Source organism: Mastigoproctus giganteus, chromosome 7 (assembly GCF_048544385.1).
Source record: "Mastigoproctus giganteus isolate SK-2022 chromosome 7, ASM4854438v1, whole genome shotgun sequence".
Taxonomy (NCBI): Eukaryota; Metazoa; Arthropoda; class Arachnida; order Uropygi; family Thelyphonidae; genus Mastigoproctus; species Mastigoproctus giganteus.
In genome coordinates this window covers 71,624,226-71,649,381 of record NC_143581.1, presented here as the reverse complement: position 1 = coordinate 71,649,381, position 25,156 = coordinate 71,624,226, and the positions used below count along the sequence as shown (strand labels likewise).

The following is a 25,156-nucleotide window of genomic DNA, read 5'->3' as shown; positions in this document are numbered from 1 at the left end:
TCCACCAAACAACCACCCGCTGGCTAAAGGCAAATTTCCGCACGTCTATCCTACATCTGTCTTTCCTCAATTTGAATTTATGCCCACTCAGGTGATTATTCTGAGCGAGAGGAAGAATCCCATCAGCATTGAGCATGCTCAAACCATTCAAGGCTTTATACACCTCTATCAGATCACCTCGCTGGTGCCTAGTCTCCAGACACTGTAATTTGCAAAACTTAAGCCTTTCTTCATAAGAGCACCCCTTTGTTCCATACACTAATCTTGTTGCCCTTTTCTGTACTCGTTCCAGCTGCTCTACATCCTTCTTGAAATGAGGCTTCCAGACCTGTATACAGTACTCTAGGTGTGGCCTGACCATTGCCTTATACAAGGGAATAATCACCTCCTTATCCCTGCTAGAAAAATTCCTATATATCATTGACAATTCACCATGAGCTACTCTTGCAGCCCGTCTGCACTGCTCAGAGAACTTCATATTTGCCTGCACAGCCACCCCCAGGTCCCTTTCATTCTCTACCACTGTCAGTGTAGTACCACAGAGTTGATACATTGCTCTGGGGTTGCTGTTTCCCATGTGTAGTACTTTACATTTGTCAATGTTAAACTTCATTTGCCGCCTCTCAGCCCATCTGTTCAACCTTTCCAGATCCTGTTGCAGCAGCATAGTGTCAGTAGTGTCCTTGACAACCCTGCCTACCTTTGTATCGTCTGCAAACTTCGACATTAAGCTTGATATACCCTCATCAATATCATTTATGAATACAGAAAACAATAATGGACCCAACTCTGAGCCCTGAGGGACTCCACTAATAACATTAGTCCACGACGAGCAGTGTCCATTGATTACCACTCTCTGCCTTCTCCCCCTCAGCCACCCCTTTATCCACAGCAGCAATTTGCCTCCAATGCCACACTGCTCCAATTTGTGCAGCAGTCTTCCATGTGCAACAGTATCAAAAGCCTTTCTAAGATCCAAGTATATAATATCAAAGTTATTCCCTGCATCCAGTTCCTTTGTGACAGCATCATAGTATCCAATCAAATTGGTCAGGCAAGACTTCCCCTTAACAAAACCATGCTGTGTCCGAGCTATAGCTGAAGTCTTGTTTAAATGATCCTGCAGTGCTTCTTTAACTAGTGCCTCCATTAATTTTCCTGGAAGAGACGTTAAACTCACAGGTCTATAATTACTTTTGTCAGCCTTTGATCCTCCTTTGTGAATTGGGGTCACATTTGCACATCTCCAGTCTGTGGGTACCTCCCCTGAGTCCAAGGAAGCTCTCAGAATTATGGCTAAGGGTTTGCTTACTTCCTTTGCTGCCTCCTTTAATATAACTGGATAGATCCCATCCACCCCAGGTGCCTTTCTTGTGTTTATCTTCAACAATTTCTCCTCCACTTTACTCTCAGTTATTACAAGATTCTCTAGCTTACTGCTAGAGTTGAATACACCTCTGGCTTTCCCCTCGCTAAATAACTCCTCATGTGTGAATGTCGATGCAAAATATTCATTTAGTTTGTTAGCTACCTGAGCAGGATCATCAACAGTTGACCCGTCGATATCAAGTGGACCAATCTGATTCATCCCCTTCCTTCTAGAGTTTACATAAGTAAAGAACTCTTTGCTGTTTTTGTTTGCATCCTTTGCCAAAGTATTCTCGTAATGTGCCTTCGCCTGCCTAACCTCCTTTGTAACTTGGTTACAGATCAACTTGTATCTATCATAGGCTTCTGTGTCATGTGTTAATTTGTATGTATCCCATGCATGTTTCTTCTCTGCCATATGCCTCATCAGTTCATCTGACATCCATTTAGCCCTAAACCTTGAACAATATTTATTAGTTGGTATGTATAGCCTAGTAGCTTCCAAGATAAGTTCTTTGAATGCTTCCCATTTTGCATTTGCTGTTGGTAACATCATCAGTTGATCCAACTGTATAGAATTTAAATACTGTCTCAGTCCATCGTAGTCGCCTTTACGAAAGCAATAACCCTTCCCTTTACCCCTAATGGTAGTTACCTCTTTGAGTAAATCCCACTTAAGCACACTGTGGTCACACCAAACTGACTCGACACTGCACTGTCCAGCAATGTCCACTGGCTTCACTTCCTTGGATTTTATGTATTTCTTAACTAATAGCATAACCCCTCCTCCCTTCCTATCCAGTCTATCCTTTCTGTAGACATTATACTCCCCAATTCCAGTTCTGCATTCCTTATATCTGTATGACACCATGTCTCTGATATCCCAACAATATCTGCCTTTGATGTTTTGAGCAATACCTCAAATTCATCAAATTTATTTACTAAACTCCTAGCATTGGTGTACACGCAAGTATACATGCACCTATTTCTATTCTTAGCTACCCTAACACAACCCATGTGTTTACTTGTACCGCAATGACTCCCGGCAGTCTCTGAAATATCCTGCATCTTGTTTTTCAGGCTTCTGCTCATTCCAATAGAAGCAGTGCAAGAATCTCTTTCACCTCTGCCAGTGGCTACTGTTAATCTATTCGTCTTTGTCTCCCCCCCCAAGCTAGCAGTTTTCCGACCCACCTAACACTGCCTCAATAGCATCAGCAAATATTCTTGCACCCTTTCTATTTAAGTGTATCCCATCCCTGTAGAAGCAATCTCTCCTGTTAACAAGTACAGTCCAGGCTGAAAAAAATTCTACCCCTTGAGCCTTGCACAATCTTTCCAGGGCCGAATTGATCGACAAGGCTCTCATCCTATACTCCCTCCTATCGTGTCTGGGCAGAATTGCAGACACTTTCAAATTCAACCCTATTTCACGGCTTTTTTTCAACAGTTACCTGTACTTGTTAAGCAATTCTGCCGGTCTCCTACTCTTGATATTTTAAGGGCACAAAAGGCTATCACCTTTTGTGCCCTTAAAAGATGATATCTGCTCTACAACGTCATCAACCTTTGCCCCTGGCAGACATACCCTGGTCCTGTTCCACCTATCCTTTTTACAAAGCATGTTCCCCGTTTCCCTGACAATAGAGTCACCAATAACTACTAGTTCCTTTGGGACCAGCGAATTCTGCCTTGGGGGTTGCCGCTGTGTTCCGTGATGACCAAGTGCAAGCTCTGGTGTTGATGTGGGCAGCTGAGAGCTTGATGGGCCCCTCAACTTAGTTCCTTCGAGGGCATCCACCCTGTCCTTCAAGCTCTCATATAGGCCCATAAGAACGCTGAGTTGTTTCTTGATTTCGATACACTCCTTGCATCGCGCACACACAAAGACATCCCCCCATGGCAATATCATGTCCCGTACCTGAATGCTCCACAAACATCATGCAAGCTGTGCATTTTAGAAGGCTGCGATTCAGAAGGCAACTGCCCCCCTCAGTTCTCCTCTGAGCCACAGCACTTCCATTAGCTTGAGCCTTTTGTTTTGCTGCTCTGGTCTGAGTCATGGTTCTTTTAATTTAAATAAAATTTCAATTTCAGTTTATAACCCTAAATTATCTCCCAACACAGTTATAACGGGATATATATTTTTTAGTGTCAAGTATTAATTATCTCCGAGTTCCCTTTATATAACTTCCGTATTAAGTAATTATGTTATGTTTGTAATCTAAGTCGGTATGTGTATTTAGTTAAAAGTACAATTTAAATGCCAACGAAGTTCAAGAAGTTTAATACATTTTACCGATCACTGAAAATATTATAACCTATACTATACTAACGCTATCTAGGTTCGATATATGACGATCGTATGACAAAGACAAAGGCGGGAAGTTATGAACGGTAATCTATGGACACTTAAGTATTAATTAACTTTCAAATCTCGCTGTCTCAATTCAGAATAAACTAACGATCCTTACTAGGTCTATAAGCTACTTACAAAAAATAATTTGATGTAAAAAATATTCAATAAACGGCTAAATATGGCTAAAAAAAACTTCTTGTTCAGCGGAGTTGCGACTTGTAACACGTGTATACTCTTACCGATACTTTTATGCAATTGCAAGGCCGAGTAAAGAATAAATACACCAAATTAATCAGAAAATCACAAAATAATGCTATACTGCTAAATTTAAATCAAAAGTTTTAGAAAAACAATAATTTCAAATCAATAAATAAGAAAAATTCACTTAGCGGCTTTGAACACGTCTGGCCCCTACTAGCCTCGTCAGCAGACTCGAATTCTTTGGTGCAGATTCTTTGGTGGCATGTCTAAAATTAATTTGGTCTTTATTGTTTTATTTAAATCATAAATCACAATATTCACGATTACCTGTTTATACAGCAATCACAAAAACACTAACTTATAACTTATTCATTTTGTACACAACGCGTGAATTGTGAACCACTATGCATTCGAGCATGCGCTGATGAAGCAATCGCCTGATTGGTCCCTTGAAAGTTACATTCTGGACAGCAAATAGATCTATGATGCTATGCAGTATGTACTCAGATGTACGGATGCATGCAGGTTTGAATCACCGTGTGAAAATTAATTTTCACTCTCCCTGTGCTGTCATCTTGATTCGACATCATCGAGGGGTGCCATTTCGTCAGCTAACCTCGGGTGTTGAAATAGCTTGACACTGTACTGATGTAGTCTGTCAGTGGTGCCCTTGGCACCTGCCCCAATGCCAAGGCATTCCTACACCACTGTGTATAGAATACGTTTCTCAATATGGCTCCTATAAAGCTGATAACTTTACTAATTGTAGACAAAATTAAGATTTTATAAGCTATAGATAATGGCATGCATTCTAAGACCACCATCCCAAAGAGTCCAGCTTAGAGAAATCTGGTGCACTAAGCACGAAAGGTCCTCTTGGAATGGCTAATGATGATGCATGCAAAGAATTTTTCTATAGGGAAATGTTTTAAAAATTAAGAATGCATCAGATAAATATTGAAGATTTCAAGTCTTCTAATGGATGGTTCCAGAAATTTAAGACTTCTTGTGAGCTGTTTTCCAAAGTGGTGAACAGCCATTTATGCTGGCACTGTGAAGAAATGGAAGGAGAACTGTTTGAAAAATGTTTTGTTGACAGAACCCCAGGTCACATCTGGTGAGTATGGGCTCGGCACACCCAGGGTCCTAAGCTGGATATCATCATTCTTCTCTTTCTTGGCGATTCCCTTCTACTTCTGACTCTCTCTCTCGGGGTAATTCAGAAATTTTTTTTTTTTTTGGCTGGTGCAGCATAAGCCTCAGGCTTCCTTGCACCTTATGGCTAATAATAATAATAATAATAATAACATATGATCATCTTCAATTCTGACAAAACTGGACTTCTTTTTTTAAGTTACTAATGGAGAAAACATTTACAATTAAAAGTGAGAAATGTAGTAGCAGAAATAAGGCAAAATAATAGATGAAATGGTAATAGATGGACAAGAATTCAGTTATAGCTCAGACACAGCATGGTTTTGTTAAGGGCAGGTCTTGTCTGACCAATTTGATTGGATACTATGATGTAGTCACAAAAGAACTGGATGCAGGGAATAACTTTGATATTATATATTTGGACCTTAGAAAGGCTTTTGATACTGTTGCGCATGGAAGACTGCTGCACAAATTGGAGAAGTGTGGCACTGGAGGCAAATTGCTGCTATGGATAAAGGGATGGTTGAGTGGCAGAAGACAGAGAGTGGTAATCAATGGACACTGCTCAACGTGGACTAATGTTATTAGTGGAGTTCCTCAGGGTTCAGTGTTGGGTCCATTGTTGTTTTCTGTATTTATAAATGATATTGATGATGGTGTATCAGGCTTAATGTCCAAGTTTGCAGATGATACCAAGGTTGGCAGGGTTGTTAAGGACACTACTGATACTATGCTGCTGCAACAGGATCTGGAAAGGTTGAGCAGATGGGCTGAGAGGTGGCAAATGAAGTTTAACATTGACAAATGTAAAGTACTACATATGGGAAACAGTAACCCCAGATCAACGTATCAACTCTGTGGCACTATGCTGGCAGTGGTAGAGAATGAAAAGGACCTGGGGGAAATTGTGCAGGCAGATATGAAGTTCTCTGAGCAGTGCAGACGAGCTGCAAGAGTAGCTCATGGTGTCTTGTCAATGATATACAGGAATTTTTCTAGCAGGGATAAGGATGTGATTATTCCCTTGTATAAGGCATTGGTCAGGCCACACCTTGAGTACTGTATACAGGTCTGGAGGCCTCATTTCAAGAAGGATGTAGAGCTGCTCGAACGAGTACAGAGAAGGGCAACAAGATTAGTGAATGGAACAAAGGGTTGCTCTTACGAAGAAAGGCTTAAGTTTTGCAAATTACAGAGCCTGGAAACTAGGCATCGGCGAGGTGATCTGATAGAGGTGTATAAGGCTTTGAATGGCTTGAGCATGCTCAATGCCGATGGGATTCTTCCTCTTGCTCAGAATAATCACCTGAGAGGGCATAAATTCAAATTGAGGAAGGACGGATGTCGGATAGATGTGCGGAAATTTGCCTTTAGCCAGCGGGCGGTTGGTTTGTGGAATAGACTCCCATCGCTTGTTGTTGAAGTTGATAGCCTAAATAAATTTAAGGCTCAGCTGGACAGGTATTTCGAATGAACGGAGGGGTGAAATGGGATTAGTGTTTTTTTTTGGCTGATGCTGAATAAGCTTGCTTTCTTGCATCATATGCCTCTACTAATGCTAATGCTAGATTACCATTCTCCTAGCAGAACATATGAGACGACTTACCCTCTGGGAAAGCTCAGAAGCCCCAAAGCTTTAAATGTTTAAAGACACAGCCAACCATATATGCAGCAAATCCAAAGGCTTGGATTTTATCGAATTCGATTTTGACAAGATGAGCATCAAGAACAGAAAAATTTTGGTGTTTGTGGATAACTGCACTTCTCATTGCCAAGTGAATGGTCTATGTGCAATCACTGTTTAGTACCTGCCATCTAATATGACATCAGTTCTTTCAGGTAGTCAAACAAGGTGTAATCTAGGGGTTTAAGAAAAACTATTAGAATGCGATTAAACAAAATTTCGAAAGCAAAACACAATCCAAAATTGATGTGCTGCAGCCAATGCATTTATGCATTTCAGCATGGAATGAGTTTAACAAAAGTGTGATCTCTAATTGCTTCAACCATGTTAGATTTGTTGCTTTGAAAGAAGCAATGAATAAAGCATTGCAGGCTTCTTCATCTATTCATTATGAAGAACAGTCTGTGAATAATGAAGAAATTTTTGAGGGCATGCATCATTACCTAAACGTAGAGGGAAAAACGTGTTTGAAGTATAAGCCGAAGTGTATGCAGACATTGAATATTTCAGGATATGCATGAATGAAGTTGAACTCCATGTGTCAATTGATTGCTGGAACAAACTTCCATCTGTTGCTTGGAAATTGATAGCTCAAAAAAATTCAAGGAAGCAGTGGACAAAGTTTTGGAGTGAATGGATGGTTGAAATAGGAAGGATTTTTTTTTTTTTTTTTTTTTTGGCTGATGCTATATAAGCTTGCTTTCTTGCATCATACATCTCTACTAATGCTAACTCATAGCAGATGTAAGAGCCTAAAACTTGTAGTGATGAAGAAAAGGAATCTGGATGGATGCGTGCTCATCAAAAATTAGAACTTGTACAAAGTTTTTTTCATAATGCATGGCTCACGAGCGGGATGCTCTTTCCCAAGACTGTAGGATTCATGCTCGCCATCCAAGACCAGGTAATCAACACCAGGAACTATAGAAAATACATCGCAAAGGAGCCCGGAGTGTTCAATGACACATGTCGACGATGCCACGTGGCCTCAGAAACAATCCAATACATCACCGCGGGATGCAAGGTGATCTACCCAGACTGAGTACACTCATAGACATGACCAGGTAGCCAGGATAATACATCATAAGCTAGCAAGGAAATATCAGTTGATCAAAGAAAGTGTACCGTTCTACAAGTACGAACCCAAAGCAGTACTAGAGACCCCGACATACAAGCTGTTCTGCGACCGCGCCATAATAACAGATAGGACAATCCTGCACAACAAACCAGACATAACCCTTGTGGACAAGAAGTAAAAGGCTACCTATCTGATTGATACAGCAGTACCCAACATTGGCAACCTACAGAAAACCCATGAGGAAAAAATCAGGAAGTATATGAACCTAAGACAGAAGATGAAAGAGATATTGCATAAACAACAAGTAACGACCATCCCAATCATCGTGTCAGCCAGAGGTATGGTGCCAATGATCCTACATAACAGTCTAGCAGCAATAGATCTCCCAGCAAACACCTACAAGGAAATCCAGAAAGCCGCAATCCTGAACACCTGTAGGATAGTCAGAGAGTTCCTCAACCAACAGTAACACCAGACATAACAACAACAACTTGGTAGCAATACCTGTCATGAGGTGGAACCCCCAACCAGGGAGAAATAATATAAGAGCAATAATAATAATAATATCAAATAATTGAATTCAAAGTGTGTGGCACTAGAATAGCAATAAAAAAAAAAAAACAACAACAAAAAAAAACCAGGAAATGAATTCATGGTATAAACATGAGGAGCTTGAAGGAAAACGTTTTGAGTGGTACCAACAAATGCGTGCATCGAATTGACCAGTAGTAGGCGAAATTTTGCAAGAAAAGGCTGATTCTCTAGCTCAGTGTTTCTCAACCTTATTTTTAATTACTGCCCCCTAAAGGGTTTTTTTAGACAATTTTTTTCCTATTTTCCCTAGTGAAATTTTAAACAAGAAAATATTTTATACTTACTCTTTTTATTCAATGGGATCCCTAAGTATGATGCTTCTTAGCTAAAAGTTAAATGTTCAGTACGATGTTATAAGTTTAATTCTAATTTCTCCTCTTGAACATATATCAATTCTGTTTCTTTCTTTTTTTGTTAGTATTTTATTTACTGAACTAAAACCACTTTCAACCATATAAGATGTTGGAAAACAAAGTAGTACTTGGGCCATTTTAGACTACATTGTTGGATAAAGAAGTTTAGTTGTTTTTTATTCCCACAACTCAGCCATTCCGCCTTTTTTGAATTTATATTTGCATTCTTTGTTACATTTTAATTCAGTGAGTCTTTCTTGAATTTCTTCACTAGCAGACCCAGCACTGCATCCAATTGGATCTAACATCCATGGCTTCACTTCAAAAGAAAATAAATCTGAAAATCTATTTTTCATTTCACCTTTTAAAGAACACAAATGATCTGAATAATTCTTAAGATCGTCCACGGTGAGAGAGTCATTGATTTCAGCTAGCTCTTGCATACCACAAAATTGTTTTCTCATTAAATTTCTTTCAAATATTTCCAGTTTTTCAGTGAAGGCTTTTAATATGTGTTTAATATGTCTTTTAATATGTGTTTTAATATGTAATTAATCAGGATGTTTCCAACTTTATCAGGATGTTTCCTTAAAAAGGAAACATCCTGATAAAGTTGGTAAAATTTATCGCTTCTATAAAACCACAAGCTGGATATTCATCCAGATACTGTCAACATTTTTTCTTTTCAGCACTTGACATGACTGATGATGGGTTGAATAACTACAAAGAATTAAATAATAAAATATAAACTATTTTTATTTAACTCTCATAGCCCATGTTACTCACAAAAGCACTATGGATCAAAAATAAACAACTTCTATGAGGAAACAATAAATCAATACTAATTGCCACTTAGAAAGTAGAAACAATAGACTGAAACATTTCCTCATCCCATCCATGCTTCATATATTGACCAATGAAACAAAAGAATAACAAATAAAGCACAGCTGCCACCGCTGCCAAGGTCGCAGCTGTTGGAAAGGTGCAAACATCAAGGATTGAGGAGACATTACCTCTGGAAGAACTTAGGCATTTAATGCCTATGAAAAGCAAATGTGGTTGAATTAAATCACACCCACTATCTTCCTTTTATCAAAATTTCTCACTCACTCCTAATATAATATACGTATATGTTAAAAATCAGTTGTGTCAGGGGAAAAGAAAACCCAATGAGAGAAATTAAATATTAAGGAATAAGATGTCATCGGGTAGGGTTGAACTTTGGAGGGCCACAAATCAGTGTAATATCCATGATTTTTTCGCCCCCTAAAAAACAAATTTTTGCTCCCGATGAGAACCCCTGATCTAGCTCAACAACATGAAATTAGCAACATCAAATGCATCAATGTCTTGCTTCAAAGGTTTAATGACAGGAATAACTTAATTTCAGAAAATGTTTATAGCAAATTTGGATCAGTTGTTAAAAAAGAGGCTTGTGTCTGCACAGTCCATTCTTGAAAAATAAAAGCCATAGGATATTTTTAACCTTGAGAAGACAGGTATATTTTAAATCTGCTGTCAAACAAATCAACAAATCACTTGGTGTTTGAAGAGCATCTTGTAATGATGAAAATTAAGTAAACAAAAAACCACTATTCTGTTATGCTGCAGTGCACATGGCAGCACAAAACTGCAGTGACTTCTAGTTTGGAAATTTTCCAAGCCAAGCTATTTTAGAAGTTAACCAACTTCTGTGTGATGATAGAGGCCAATTGAAGGGCATGGTTTATGGTCAAAATTTTCAGTCTTTATTATTGAGAGTGAACAGAAGGATGGCTTCAGAAAAAAAAATTTATGATTCTAGAACATTTTACAGCACATTCTGCTAAGGCACTTTAGTTCATGAATATACAGCAGGCGTTTTTATTTCCCAATTCCATCAGTTTTATGCAGCCACAGGATCAAGGTATTATTTTTTTAACCTCAAGGGGGTCATGTGAAGCTCACCTGATAAGGTACTTGATCTGCAACAGAGAAGAAGGGGACAACTTGTACAAAAGTGGAATGTCTCATTTGCTTATTGTTATTGCTTAAGAGTATTGCATCATGTGTAATAATAAACTGCTTCAGAGAGAAAGTGGCTTTGGAGAAAATATCGTCAAAAAACATGGTGCAGAAAAATGATGTGACAGTAACATTGATTTGTTTATTTGTTATTTGGTGTTTAGGAGCATTAGCAACTAAGTCCATATTGCTCCGGGGATATGCGGTGGTCATTCCCTGACCTTTCCGCATCCTCCATATTTGGTGGTCAAGGGCTCGAACCCCAGTCTAATCAAGAAGCGTGTGCTACGCACTGCTGCTCCTGCCCACCTGGCTACGGAGGCGCCAGTAACATTTGAGGAATGGGAGACTTTAAAAGAGCATATGGATTCTGTTAGTGAATTTAGGAGTTTGTTGAGGTGAATGATGAAGTTGCTACTACAGAAACAACAACAACATTATAAGAGCAGCTGAGTACCAAAGCAAATGATGAATTTTTGTTAGCAGTGATGAAGATGAGTGAAAAGCACTGATTCTGCCTTTTTAAAAAAAAATTATGCCTGTTCTACAGTTAAGAATGAAAATAAAACAGAACGTATGCCAACAAAATTAGATTATTTCTTTAAATTAGATTAATTTACTTCTTCTGCATACATACATACATATACATAGATATGTATGAACCAGAGCTATAATGCTCAATACGTTCTACATTGGTATCAATATTTGTAAAAGAATAAGAGTTTACCTCAGTATGATACGCTCCAGAAATTAAAACGAAAACAATTAAAAAATCGAAAATCTTATATTACAGTAAGAAAAAATTAAAAATCAATTAAAAATTAAAAATATGCTAAAAGGTGTACTTGATAATGTATAAGTTAAATTCAATGCAACAAAGCATCATAGGTTTAAGAGTACAAATAATCTATATAATATTGGTGTGAACACACCATAGATCACTCTTAAAGGCAAAAAAACATTTGTAGTATTAAAGGGCATAATTTTATCTGTATCTCATATTGTGCTCCTCCTTCACTTAAGGCAGAGCTAAACAAACCATTGGATGCAATGAACAGGTAAAATGGGAATTTTTTTTTTTTTTTTTAGTATTAGTATAATACTGATACTAAAAGGAATAAAAACTCTTCCTGTCTTGCCAGAATTCAAATTTCCACATGGTGTAGAAATACAACAGTCATAATTATGTGCTGCCTGTGAGAAACATAGTTAAGAGGAAACTGTATCTAGTGCATAATGCATATGTTTATTCTCCAGCACAACCACAAAGTCAGATGAATTTACACCTAATCAATGTGACAGAATATAACCATTTAACAGTATGTGGGCTGAACTGCAATGAAGTTAAAGCACTTCATTGTGGTTCAAGTCCACATAGAGCCCTGAATAGCTGAGTGGTTAATACCCTCAGTTACATCTGGCCTCTCTTCTATACTAAAGTAAGGTAAAAGGAAATGTAAAAATTTAGATGAAACTAATAGTTACATTTTTTATAAGCCTAGAAAGAGCTAATTCCTTCAGCAGATGAGAAGAAACAGTTAAAACTTGACCAGCTGAAATGGAACATAAGACAGATGTGATATTCTCCGCAGTAATTCCAGACATTCTAATTTTCAGCAGTTTTCCTAATTCTTCAGAATCACATATAATACTCTGAGCTGTGTCTGAATTAGTGCCAGTCAACAGAACCTTAAAAATAAACATAGAGGTCAGTAGAGCCATATATAATTATTATTTATTATATACACTAAATGCAAATAATAAATAATTTTTACTTGTTTTCATTTGTCTCTAATTAAATTAGAGACAAATGAAAACAAGTAAAAATTATATAAAAGTCTAAAAATGGTATTGAAGCAATAGATCATCATGCAAATTCATGCAATCTAAATTTATATAATGTATATTATTATATAAATTTAAAATGTAAATTTATAGAATAATATAAACAATATTATATATTATAAACACACATTTGTACACAATCAAACCCACATGCATTTCCACCTCCATTCACACTTTCAGCTCAAACTTGTTCAGCGGGCAACACAGCAGCAATCCCCAAGGCAGAATGCACTCGTCACACAAGATGTAGTTATTGTTGGTGATTGTCAGAGACAATCACCTAATCACAGTTTGGTTAATAAAGAGATATGCTTTAAAGGATTTTCTTTCCAAGATGCAAACTTACAAATTTCAGGGGAGCAAATGTCTGAGTTAAATAATTTGCAGAAAATTGAGAGATTATTGAAGCAAATCAAAAAAGCAATTTTGCAATAACTGAGGCAGTTAATCATGAAGGACTGCAAGCTTACAGGCACATAGCTGGACTTAAAAAAAAAGTACATCTAAGAAATGAGTATTCAATAGATGAGTTTTTGAAGTTTGAGTTTGAAATAGATGTGCAGAGACGAAGCATAAAGGATATTAGGTTTTATCATTGTTGAAAAATATCTGATAACAATAAGGGCAGAGAGAATATGTTTCATGTTTTGTTTAACACACCAAATAGACTTTGTAAGTTTTTTTTTGAAAGACAGTTTACATGAGAAATTAATTTGGAGTTGAAATATATTCTGAGATCTTTATGTTTGTGGACAAGAGGAATAATTTGAGAATTGAGAGATTCTGTGATTGGAAAGATGGTCTTTTTAAGGGAGAGATGAAGATTTAAATTTTGATCAGTTAAGGAATAAATTGAAAGAATAAAGGTATGAGGAAAATTCTTCTAGGGTTTTGAGTATTGTGGCCTTGCATTACGATAGAATATTGAATTAAATGAGGTGGCAAAGGTTTTAACCTCATCTGTATAAGAAATCACATGTTCATGCGATAAATGAATGGTTGGAGGAAAGCAGAGAACAGTGTTGCTGAAAGGATGACTGCTCAAGGAATACCAGCAGAGCATGTGATATGGTAGAATGTATTCATAAAATTAGAGACACAAACTCTACCTCTCTCTCAGGAGGTCAGCAAAAACTTTTGAAGATTTCCAGTGATAAGGTAAAAATTTTCAAGATGATTAAACAAATATAAAATTGCAACTACATCAAATGCAGAATTTATATCAGTGCATATTATGTCAATTTGTTTATACAAATTAAGGGCATTTAGAACAAACAAATTAGCTGTAAGTTAGGCAGGTTCACCACAACTATTGTCTGTGACAATAGTTGTGGTGGACCTGCTTTGATCCCATTAATGAATATGATTAGAAAAGAAGCAGTTGTTTAATAATTGTCAGGAGAATACATCGTTCAAGAAGTTTTAGGACAAAACACAAGATTGAGATGGGCCTAATGTTTTTATTGCTTTGAATATTTATTCATTTCAGTAATGGTTTGTAGTGTGCCCATTCGGAGGGGAGTTATTAGAAATAGCTTGATTGAAAAATAATTCAAGAAGATTAATTATATAAACACTTGAAATTTTGATCATGAAGAGAAGAACGTTATCAAGTGCCTTTAAGCAATATCATAGCCCTAATACAATCTATGGTTCAGCAATCATACTCAGCTATAAAAGTTTACTTCACAGGAAAGCATCCTATGATACCTATGTGTGAAACTTGCATCCTATGATACCAATGTGTTAAACTTTTCACATGGTTTTCTGATGATTTTGACGGAGAATATTAGTATTAGTTAATGTAGTATTAGCTATATGGTGCAAGGAAATCCTAGGCTTTTGTTGCACTAGCCAAAAAATAAATAAATCAATTAATTAAAAAAAAAATAATAAATAATATGATAAAATAAAATAAACTACCTATTTAGCCCCTCTTCACATTTAGGCCTGAAGTAGCCAAGTGGTCAGGAGCGTGAGTGAAATAGTACATGCTCTTGAGTGGACCGGGGTTCAAGCCAGTGACTGCTAAATACAATTAACATTTTTTTGTATATCCCTTGGGGCTCATATCTGGTGAGTATGGGCTTGGCACATCTCTCTCTCAGGGTAACTCAGAAAGTTTTTTTGTCTGGTACAGCATAAGCCTCAGGCAGCCTTGTACCATATATCCAGCTTCAACCACCCATAGGAGTATCTTATTTCAGTGCTTGACACCTCTTAAGTGTAAAGCTCTTTCCCTGTAATTTTAATTTATGGCTCCTAGCTTTGGAATCATTTATAACACTGAAAATTTGAGCTTTATCCATTTTACTTTTCTCCTTTCAGTGCCTTATACATCTAAGTTAGGTCTCCTCAAAGGTGCTAGTTATCAAACTCAATATCCCACATATTCAAAGTCTTTTCTCATATAGTCATCCTTTTGCCAATCTCAACAGTCCATCTCTGGATCCATTCAATAAGCTGACCGTCTTTTTTCAGGTATGATTTCCATACTTGAACACTGTATTCCAAGTATAATCTTATGCTCATCAATATCATAGCTCCCAAATCTCTCTCTTCCTCTATTGTCTAAGTTCAACACCCAAGTGTATAAGTTTTGGGATTGCCATTCCCAAATGAGAGAGGCAGTGGTTAATAATAAAAATTATAGGATAAAATGCTATTGCAATTGGGCTTCAATTTGGAAAGAAGTAGAGTAGAATATCAAGTGCATGGAAAAAGGTATCAAATAAAGATGATGTTATTGTTGATTTAGGCAGAATCAAAAGTGACAGTAACAGCTTGTGTTGCCCAACAGTAGCAAAAAGGCTCCTAATCTGGGCTATTAATTAATTCATCTTCTAGCCACATTTTTACAAATTTGACTAGAAGAAAAAGAAGAAAATAAGGAATCAAAAGTTAAATTACAAAAAAAAAGCTAGTATAAGTTTATAGTAGCAATAACATATAATAATTTATTGTTTAAAAAATCATATTATTCATGTTCTATTTTATTTGAACTCTTTTACCTTCAATTTTTTTTAAAAATAAATAATTTTTATTGGTACAGGCACTGGACACAAATTGCCATGATGACAAACTCGCAGGAATTCTTTTTATTTTTATTTATTTATTTTTTTTTGTTTCATTCCTCACAAATGTTCATTTCATTTTATATATAATATTTTATAAACGTTTCTTAGACTAAGGCGCATTTAGGGCTAGAGCCTCAAGCTGCGAACAAATTTAGACTATGTATATAAAGTGCTTAGCATCATAATACACAGCCATTTCTGAATAAACAGAAAATTTTTTTTAAGGTGGCATCGTTTTAGGTTTTATCTCATATTGTGAATACCTTCACAACGAGTTGCCATGATATTGCACTACTTCGAATAAGTAACGCTTCACCTAAGGAGAAGACTAATGTTACTTATTCTCAGATAGTACCTATCTGAGAATAAGTAACACCACCCAGACAGCACTGTTTCAGGGCTATTTGGCCCTTCTTCAGTGAGTGGGTAGGTACCCAAGTGATGCAATGATGGCAAAAACAGTTATGAAGTATAACTCCACAATATGAGAGATGCCTGATGGTGTATGATGTATTTAGACTAAGGCGCATTTAGGGCTAGAGCCTCAAGCTGCGAACAAATTTAGACAATATCATGGCAACTCGTTGTGAAGGTATTCACAATATGAGATAAAACCTAAAACAATGCCACCTTAAAAATTTTCTGTTTATTCAGAAATGGCTGTGTATTATGATGCTAAGCACTTTATATACATAGTCTAAATTTGTTCGCAGCTTGAGGCTCTAGCCCTAAATGCGCCTTAGTCTAAATACATCATACACTATCAGGCATCTCTCATATTGTGGAGTTATACTTCATAACTGTTTTTGCCATCATTGCATCACTTGGGTACCTACCCACTCACTGAAGAAGGGCCAAATAGCCCTGAAACAGTGCTGTCTGGGTGGTGGTACCTATCTGAGAATAAGTAACATTAGTCTTCTCCTTAGGTGAAGCGTTACTTATTCGAAGTAGTGCAATATCATGGCAACTCGTTGTGAAGGTATTCACAATATGAGATAAAACCTCAAACGATGCCACCTTAAAAATTTTCTATTTATTCAGAAATGGCTGTGTATTATGATGCTAAGCACTTTATATACATAGTCTAAATTTGTTCGCAGCTTGAGGCTCTAGCCCTAAATGCGCCTTAGTCTAAATACATCATACACCATCAGGCATCTCTCATATTGTGGAGTTATACTTCATAACTGTTTTTGCCATCATTGCATCACTTGGGTACCTACCCACTCACTGACGAAGGGCCAAATAGCCCTGAAACAGTGCTGCTAGGGGGAGCTTGATGATGTCCGGAGTTTCCGAGAATAGGTAACAACAGCCTTCTCCACTGGGGAAGCGTTGCCTATTCGAGGAGTTTATGAGTTTTTGAGTGGTGTGAGTTGAAGGAGTTACTGTCCCTTTCATTCTTCTACACTGTTTCTTTTCCTCTTCCACTCCTACTATAACTTTCCCTCTACCTTTTTTGCTTTTCTAAGTCTAATAGGGACAAGTGGATATTCGAGTAGATATTCACATACATACATCAAATAGCCCTGAAACAGTGCTGTCTGGGTGGTGGTACCTATCTGAGAATAAGTAACATTAGTCTTCTCCTTAGGTGAAGCGTTACTTATTCGAAGTAGTGCAATATCATGGCAACTCGTTGTGAAGGTATTCACAATATGATATAAAACCTAAAACGATGCCACCTTAAAAATTTTGTTTATTCAGAAATGGCTGTGTATTATGATGCTAAGCACTTTATATACATAAAAGTTTCTTTTAATTTTAACCATATTTCTGTCCTAATACCATCTAAATTGAATATGTTGCTGGACTGTGAATAAATCTGTTTCTTTTTATGAATTATTATTTGAAAATATTTATGTATTGTTATATTCTATAATTCAGGCTATCCCATCCCCTGTTAGTCCAAATTACTGAAGTTTTACTGTGAATGCATTGTGTGTCTCTAGTATTTTGTTGCAGTTATGTTACTTGTGATGTTACTAGTTGTTAAAATGACTTGATTGGTCGACCTTGAGGAAAGATACATTTATGGTTTAACAAACAACCTGATTTATCAGAGGAAAGTGATACTTCTTTTTTTATGAAATTTAATCATCTCCAGACTGCAAGAAAGAGATACTTTGAATAAAAATGCAACCTATCTCATATTACTTAGAGTCAAATAACTGCAAATGTCAACTGGTAGGGGAGATACACTGGTCTCATTCATTATAAAGTCTAGGGGGAGAGAGAGAGAGAGAGAGTATTTTGATGCACTGTTGTATAAAAATGAGCATGACACAAAGATGGGAGCTAAAAGAGCTACAGTACCCCTTATGATAAAAATAATGGGATTTTTTTTACTTCTACATGATGTGTAAAGCTTAATGATATCCCAAAATACTGCTTTAGCCCCCCCCTCTCTCTCTCTCTCTCTCTCTCTCTCTCTCTCTCTCTCTCTCTCTCCCTTCAGGAAATCCTGGATTGCCACTGGCCACAATGTATCTTTCTGAAGAAATGCTACATACTATGTTCAAAAGAATTACTACATTTCCCATCAGTTTTTGAGGATCTATGGAATTACATTACTTATATTGTATTTGGAAAATTAAATGCACAGGGCATAATCCTTATGGGTTTTGATAATTAACTATATAGTATTGGTGTAAATACACCATAGTTAACCCATATATTTGAACTACGTATGTAGCGTAGGCATCGTTTTAATTGTATCTCATAATGTGATTGCCTTCACAACAAGATAGCTACTATTGCATTACTTCAAATAAATAATGCTTCTCTAGTAGAGAAGACTACTGTTATTTATTAAAATATATAATAAATTATATATTTTTAAATAAATAAATAAATAATAATTTATTTATTTATTTAAAAATAAATAACAGTAGTCTTCTTTACTAGAGAAGCGTTATTTATTTGAAGTAATGCAATAGTAGCTATCTCGTTGTGAAGGCAACCACATTATGAGATACAATTAAAACGATGTCCTCTACGCTACATACGTAGTTCAAATATATGGGTTAACTATGGTGTATTTACACCGATAGTTAACCCATATTCTACACTAATTGAAAGAATTAGTGTAGAACATGACTGGAATTAAAAATAGATGTTGCAAATATGAACTCTGACAATTTATTTTTAACATGATGATCTTGTTTATTGAATCTGTGGTCTGTCTTTGTTTTTTTGGGTATGTTATAAACTTTCACCACATTCTGCTGAAATTTAGAAATGAAAGTTAAGGTATCTAGTATGCAGCATATGGATAGATGCTGACTTGAAGAGAATCTTTTTCACTTAATGAAGAAAAAGGTGGTTATAATTCTATCAGAAACATTTATCTCCCCCCCCTCTCCCTGTCACATTCCCAATGGAACAATTCTGCTCAGATAGCATCTGTCAGGATCCCATATTTTTTATTATACAAAAATTTAATTTTCAGATTTTTTTTGTTGAGCTAAAAATGGCATTTTATTAATTAAGATTTACACAATTCATTCTATCTTTTGTTGTGTGAAAATTCTCATACTGTATGTGCATTTTTGTTGTTTTCTGTTATATTCTTTTCTTCCCTCAATTTCTGACTTTTCATCCAGCAAACCACCTTGGGGGGGGTGGGGGTTATTTGGTTTTTAGGAGAATTAGCAACTAAGGCCATAATTGCTCCGGGGATATGCGGTGGTCATTCCCTGACCTTTCCGCATCCTCCGTATTTGGTGGTTATGGGCTCGAACCCCCGTTTAATCAAGAAGCAAGTGCTACGCATTGCTGCTCCTGCCTACCTGGCTACGCAGGCATGGGGGGGATGGAGCAATTTTCAGAAAAATACACAGTGAGTAAAGGGTACCAAATTATAATATGCTTTTAGTGGAGTAACTGCATTTTTGTTGCTGGACAAGTAGTCTTGTAGACTCCAGCTAATTCCAAAAATAAAATTGCTTGTATGGCCTCTCAAGGCATTAAACAAACAGTTAATCACCCATTAATTCTAGTATCTTGAAATTCTCATTTCGATTTACCTGAATAAATACTGTGTATCCTCATTTAGAGGATATTCTTGTGTGCAAAGGTATATGGAAGGACTTGATTTTATTCAAAAAAATTTAAAAAAAAATTAAAAAGTGGAGTCTGTCCTATGTCAATAAATGTTATAAGATTACAAAATGTCAGTATAACTTACATCTCATCTCACAGTCAGAATAAATACTCTAAATAAGTATAAGCTCAATAATAAATATATAATGAATAATCGTCATGCTTCTTGCACAAATTTCAACTGCATTTTAATTTCTCTACCACCAACACAATTAACTTCCAGCATTAATTACGTTCCAGTGTTTCTAAACCTGGGAAATACCCATGTAATTTAAGCTTGTACTCTTCTACAGTTGTTTAACTTTTTAACCCAGATCACATTATATCAAATGCTTATACTTAGTATTTTATCTATATAAAATTCCAATATAGTTGTGTGTGCATGATGAAAATTCCATTGATATAACCAATACTTCTTGTCTGTCTTGCCTTGCCTGAAAGTTTTAGAGTTGGGCAGATTTGGACTGTTTCTATCTCTCAAGATGAATGTGATTTATACCTCTCTTCCTATTGGTTTGTATTGTACTGCTTATGATAGAAGTCTGCTTTCATTCATTCTCTCCAGATGCTGTTCTAGCTACTTTCTCAGAAGATCTATTTCAATAACTATATTATTGCTTACTTTTAGTTTTCTCAATGTCTGGATTTCTCTTTCAATCTAATCTTGTAAATCCCACAGGTAGGAACTTTATCTGTGCTGCTTCTGGTTTCTCTATCTCTTTGTTTCAAAACCCACACTTCATTTTCATATTCAACTTAGAGGTTCTGGTGCCAAAATGTAACAAAAATGGTGGCAAGTGGCCTGACAGGTGCAACTTTCTCTTTAAATTTTTGAAAATGTTTTGGGTTTTTTTGAGTTTTGTTTAAACAGTGCCAATATTTCATCTCTCATCTTTTCTTAATGGATTACAGTACTTATTGCATGTACTTCTTAAGTTTTAATAAAAAATTAAAAATTTTTCATTAAAATTACTATTCTTCAAGAAAAAAGGACACACAATTACAGATGGTGGAAGGTAACCTGGCAGGTGCAATTTCTATACAAAAACCATAAAAAAAATCATTTCAGAAAGCACTGCAGTGAAAGTTTGACTATATTTAGAAAGGTGTGGAAAAAATTTCAGAATTTTTAATCATTAATGGTTAATGCAGGAACATTATTTTTGAGAATCACTTATTAGGTTACCCACCACTTCTGCCAGGTCAGGGGCTGCTTTTGACATTATATTGTGTAATCTTATTAGATTTTCTGGACATTTGTTTTCCAAAATTTCTTTGGATTATTCCACACATTTTGTTGTTGATTTGTATTTAAAGAACAGATCTTGTTTTGATCAAAACAAAATGTACTCTGTGGAATATAGTTCAACATTAATGGAAATTTTTAAAGTTGTCTATAATATTTTAGTATATTATATCAAACAAATTTTAATTTGTACAAAAAAATAAATAGCATTCATACTTTACTGAGATCCAAATTAGCTCCCATAATGTTCGAAACAGCTTTAGTATTCAGTTTTAAATCATTTTTCAGTATATTTTCTACAGCAACAGAATCCAAAAATAAATCTTTCAGTCTATCTGAATAACAGAAAAGAAAATAATAATAAGTAAAAAAAATATATATATATATGAGAATGTATTTATCATAAAATCCAATAACAGGAATAATTGGGTAAAAATTTACTGGTTAGTTTAGCTTATTAAAGATGATTATATGATAACTAATAGATATAGTCAGTTATGAATATTATGTTATCTACTACTAAAACTGCATTTGGTCATGCCATTTCAGTTTTCATCCCATTTAACTTCTTAGCTTTCATTTTTTCATGTTTTTTTCTTGTATTTGACATTTTTGAATCTGCTTAGGTTGACAGGACAACTGAATAGCGCTGCTTTTTAAAAAGTCATCTAAGAAGGGCCTATCAGCTATATGAAAAACAATGATCTCATGTGTAAAATATCTTTTCTTTTTCTTTTTTTTTTTTTGCTATTATGGTAATGCAGAATGGATAACACAGATTAAATCTATTTTAGTTGTAGTGTGCCATAAAAGAAAATTTAGTATAAAAAAACATCACCTCTACGTATAATAAATTCATTGATGAAAATTATAGATTTGACAAAAAAAAAATCTTAAACCAATTTGAAATACTGGGTAAATTGGCAACTTCTCAGATCCTTTCTTGAATTTCATCCTTGGGCTTAAGGGCAAACACCAAAATGAAATAAATATTTACCAAATTACCAGCTATTGCTGATGCAAGCAAACAAACTCAAACAATAATTATTTACATTATAATTAAGCAATGCAATGCTATTTCAATGCAGGATATTGAAAAACATTAAACAGCTTGTTAAAATAATGCTTCTCTGCATTAAGTTTTTCAGTCTACTGCCTGGGAATATTGTTGTTCCTCCAGTGACAGAGACAATGCTCAGGCTTAGACTCTTTATAAACTTTTACATTTGTCAATGTAGTCAACTTAAAGTAACTAATATTGTTTTTAATCATATAATATCACCCATTAGGTGAATCCATTATCCATTAAAAACTTGAGGCATTGCTGTGATCAATTTTGTAACTATTTTGTTTCATCATCAAATAGGTAGCCCTATTAGCAACCTTTTGTTGAACAGTGAATGGATTCATCAAATCTAAATGAGCAGTCAAGCAGTAGAGTGGAAGAAAACTTCTGACTGGAAACATAACATCATGTGCACATTAAACTACTCTTAGGTAGGCTGCGTGGGCCCAATATTACAATATAAATAAGAAACTGGTTGCTATTTCAAAGCAAGTTACTGCAAAAACGAAAACAGTTTCTTAAAATAACACTTCCCTGCATTGTGTTTTCAGTCATCCATCTAGAGATGCAATAACATCCATAAAATGTAAAATTTTTAGACTCTATTAGTAATAAATACATTCTAAACTTAACACTGGTTGATTTCATTTCGAGTTTTTAGCAACTCTTTGAAAGGTGCTTTACTTTTCAAAGAGGAATTTTTGATTTATATATCAACTTATTACAACATATTTTAATAATTTAAAATATCCTATTACCTGATATAATAATCACTTGAACAGCTCACCAATAATTCTGATAAAAATATTTTTTTATAATAATAATCACACAAGAGATTTTTTCCTAACTTAAAAAAAAAGTACCTTGTATGAATAATGAAACTAACTTTATTTATTGACTAAGTATCTGATCAATAAATTCAATTAACTGATTTATTTACTGATGATTCTATTTCTTGATAAATTCTATTTATTGATTGGTGCATGCATATTGCAAAGCTATGGAAACCAAACCTTACACTAATATATAATATCACAAAAAAAAAAAAAAAAAAAAAAAAAGAAATGTTTTTCGTAGTATCAGGATAGTTTGGGTATCACCCATCATATCCCAGACATATTCAAAAGGAGATAAATCAGGCTTAGAACATGCAGACCTAGGAAGCATGTTAACATTGCACAGAAATTGTCTGGAAAACATTAGTTGTTGGGAGGCCAGATTAAAGTTTTTGAACCTCCAGCCCAACCACTATTTTGAAGCCTCACTGTCATTATATACATATGTATATAAAAAGAGCACACCTACAGTAGACAATAAACTGCTTTTTTCCCCCTTTTTTTTATAAGTGTACAAATATAATGTTACAATAAAATATATATATATATATATATATGAAATATGAGATATAATAATGGATTAAAAGTGGAGTAGTAGTGGAAAGATAAAAATAAGATATGACAGATGCACCTGAGCATGCAAAGCAGCAGAAAAGGATGCAAAAGTTTATAGTTTAATGTATGGTTTAATAAGTAAGTAATGAAGATGGAAGTGCAAATTACACAAAATGCCAAAAGCTAAAAGGAAAAGGATAGCAGAAATATGAGAAATTGTAGATGTGAAAAAGAAAGCAAGAAGATGAATATCCTATATGCTATTATGAATTAAGTAAAATTATAGGCTGAATTGTAAAGCCAATTATAGAGGAGTGACCTATAAAGTAAAAATGATTAAGTTAAAATGCTAAATTAATAAAGGTAATGGTAGCTAGTATCAAATATGGGTGGGCAAATTTGGTTTTAAGTTGAAAGAGAGGGCTAGAGCAAATATGCAATTAAATCTGATGTTAGCCAAAGTAAATATTGATCAGGTATATCATCAGGGAACTACACATGATCATCAAGGGCTGTGCTTCTATACATATCCATAACTGTGGAAGAGGATAAATTAAAGAATAAATCAAGTGGGATTGAAAGGGGAAAGCAGTATAACTCTTACAAAGTATAGACAAGATAGTCATAACACAGGGTATGTTATTTAAAATAAATTAAGGTGAATTAAAGTAGAAATAAAAAATAGGTGCTTACAGCTAAAAAAAAACTGAGAGTAAAATTCAGGTAGAAAATGCAAATAGAGTAAAATTTGTAGAATTTAGTAGAATTTGGAGCAGGCAAATGGTATAATGCTAGGGAGTGAAATGAGAATAGAGAAGGGATAAAAGTATATCTAAATAAGGCAAAGCTAGCGAGAGATTAAGGATAGTATGAATGTGCATATTACCCTCATATTGCACTAATAGCTTTACAAAAGGGAAAAAGTAGATAAAATTTAGATAAAAGTATATCTAAATAAGGCAAAGCTAGCGAGAGATTAAGGATAGTATGAATGTGCATATTACCCTCATATTGCACTAATAGCTTTACAAAAGGGAAAAAGTAGAAGTAGAAAGTATAAAGTTAAGAAAAAGACACTAAAAGTACTGGGTTAGCCGGGATCCTAACGCCCATCCAATAAGTATTAGTATGAAAAGAGACTAATACCAAATGTTTGCATAGTAGAAAGTCAAAAAATATGAGCCAAAAACATTTTGAATAAGTAAATAGTTGCTCAAATAGTATATAAAATCGATACCTGGAATATTCAAGTAATGCATAGTAGAGTGAAGAAGAGGTGGGAAATGACAGTGCAAACATATTCAGTTGAGTTGGTAAATGCAACTAAAGCAGTAGCACACTGGAACAGTTCTAAAACTCATATTAATTTATAGTGATAAAGCAGACTTGAAAGAAAGCTGTGAGCTTGGATTATAAATTAATTTTTTGTGTAATTTAATAAGGCATTACTTATACAGACTCTCCAAGTCACATGAGTAAGGGGAGGGGGAGGGATTCTGTAATCTGCTGTGAGCCAGAAACACTACACATTGCCAACTAGACTTTTTCAAATCTGACTACACACACACACACACTTGATTCTTGCCAATAAATGTTTCAGTAGTCTCTCAGTAGTAATCATTGGTAGT

General features: G+C 35.2%; 1 protein-coding gene across 5 annotated transcripts in view; it reads right to left on the bottom strand.

The window, feature by feature from the left end:
* Positions 1–25,156, bottom strand: part of LOC150082988 (uncharacterized) — a 1,785,507-nt gene that overhangs the window by 698,781 nt on the left and 1,061,570 nt on the right. For all 5 annotated transcript variants that reach the window (XM_090377722.1, XM_090377724.1, XM_090377725.1 and 2 more), the window contains 2 exons: positions 21,288–21,406; positions 12,282–12,485 (listed from right to left, as the gene is read on the bottom strand). In XM_090377722.1, coding sequence (XP_090233848.1) covers positions 12,282–12,485; positions 21,288–21,406 — 323 coding nt within the window. The remainder of the gene's footprint in view (positions 1–12,281; positions 12,486–21,287; positions 21,407–25,156) is intronic.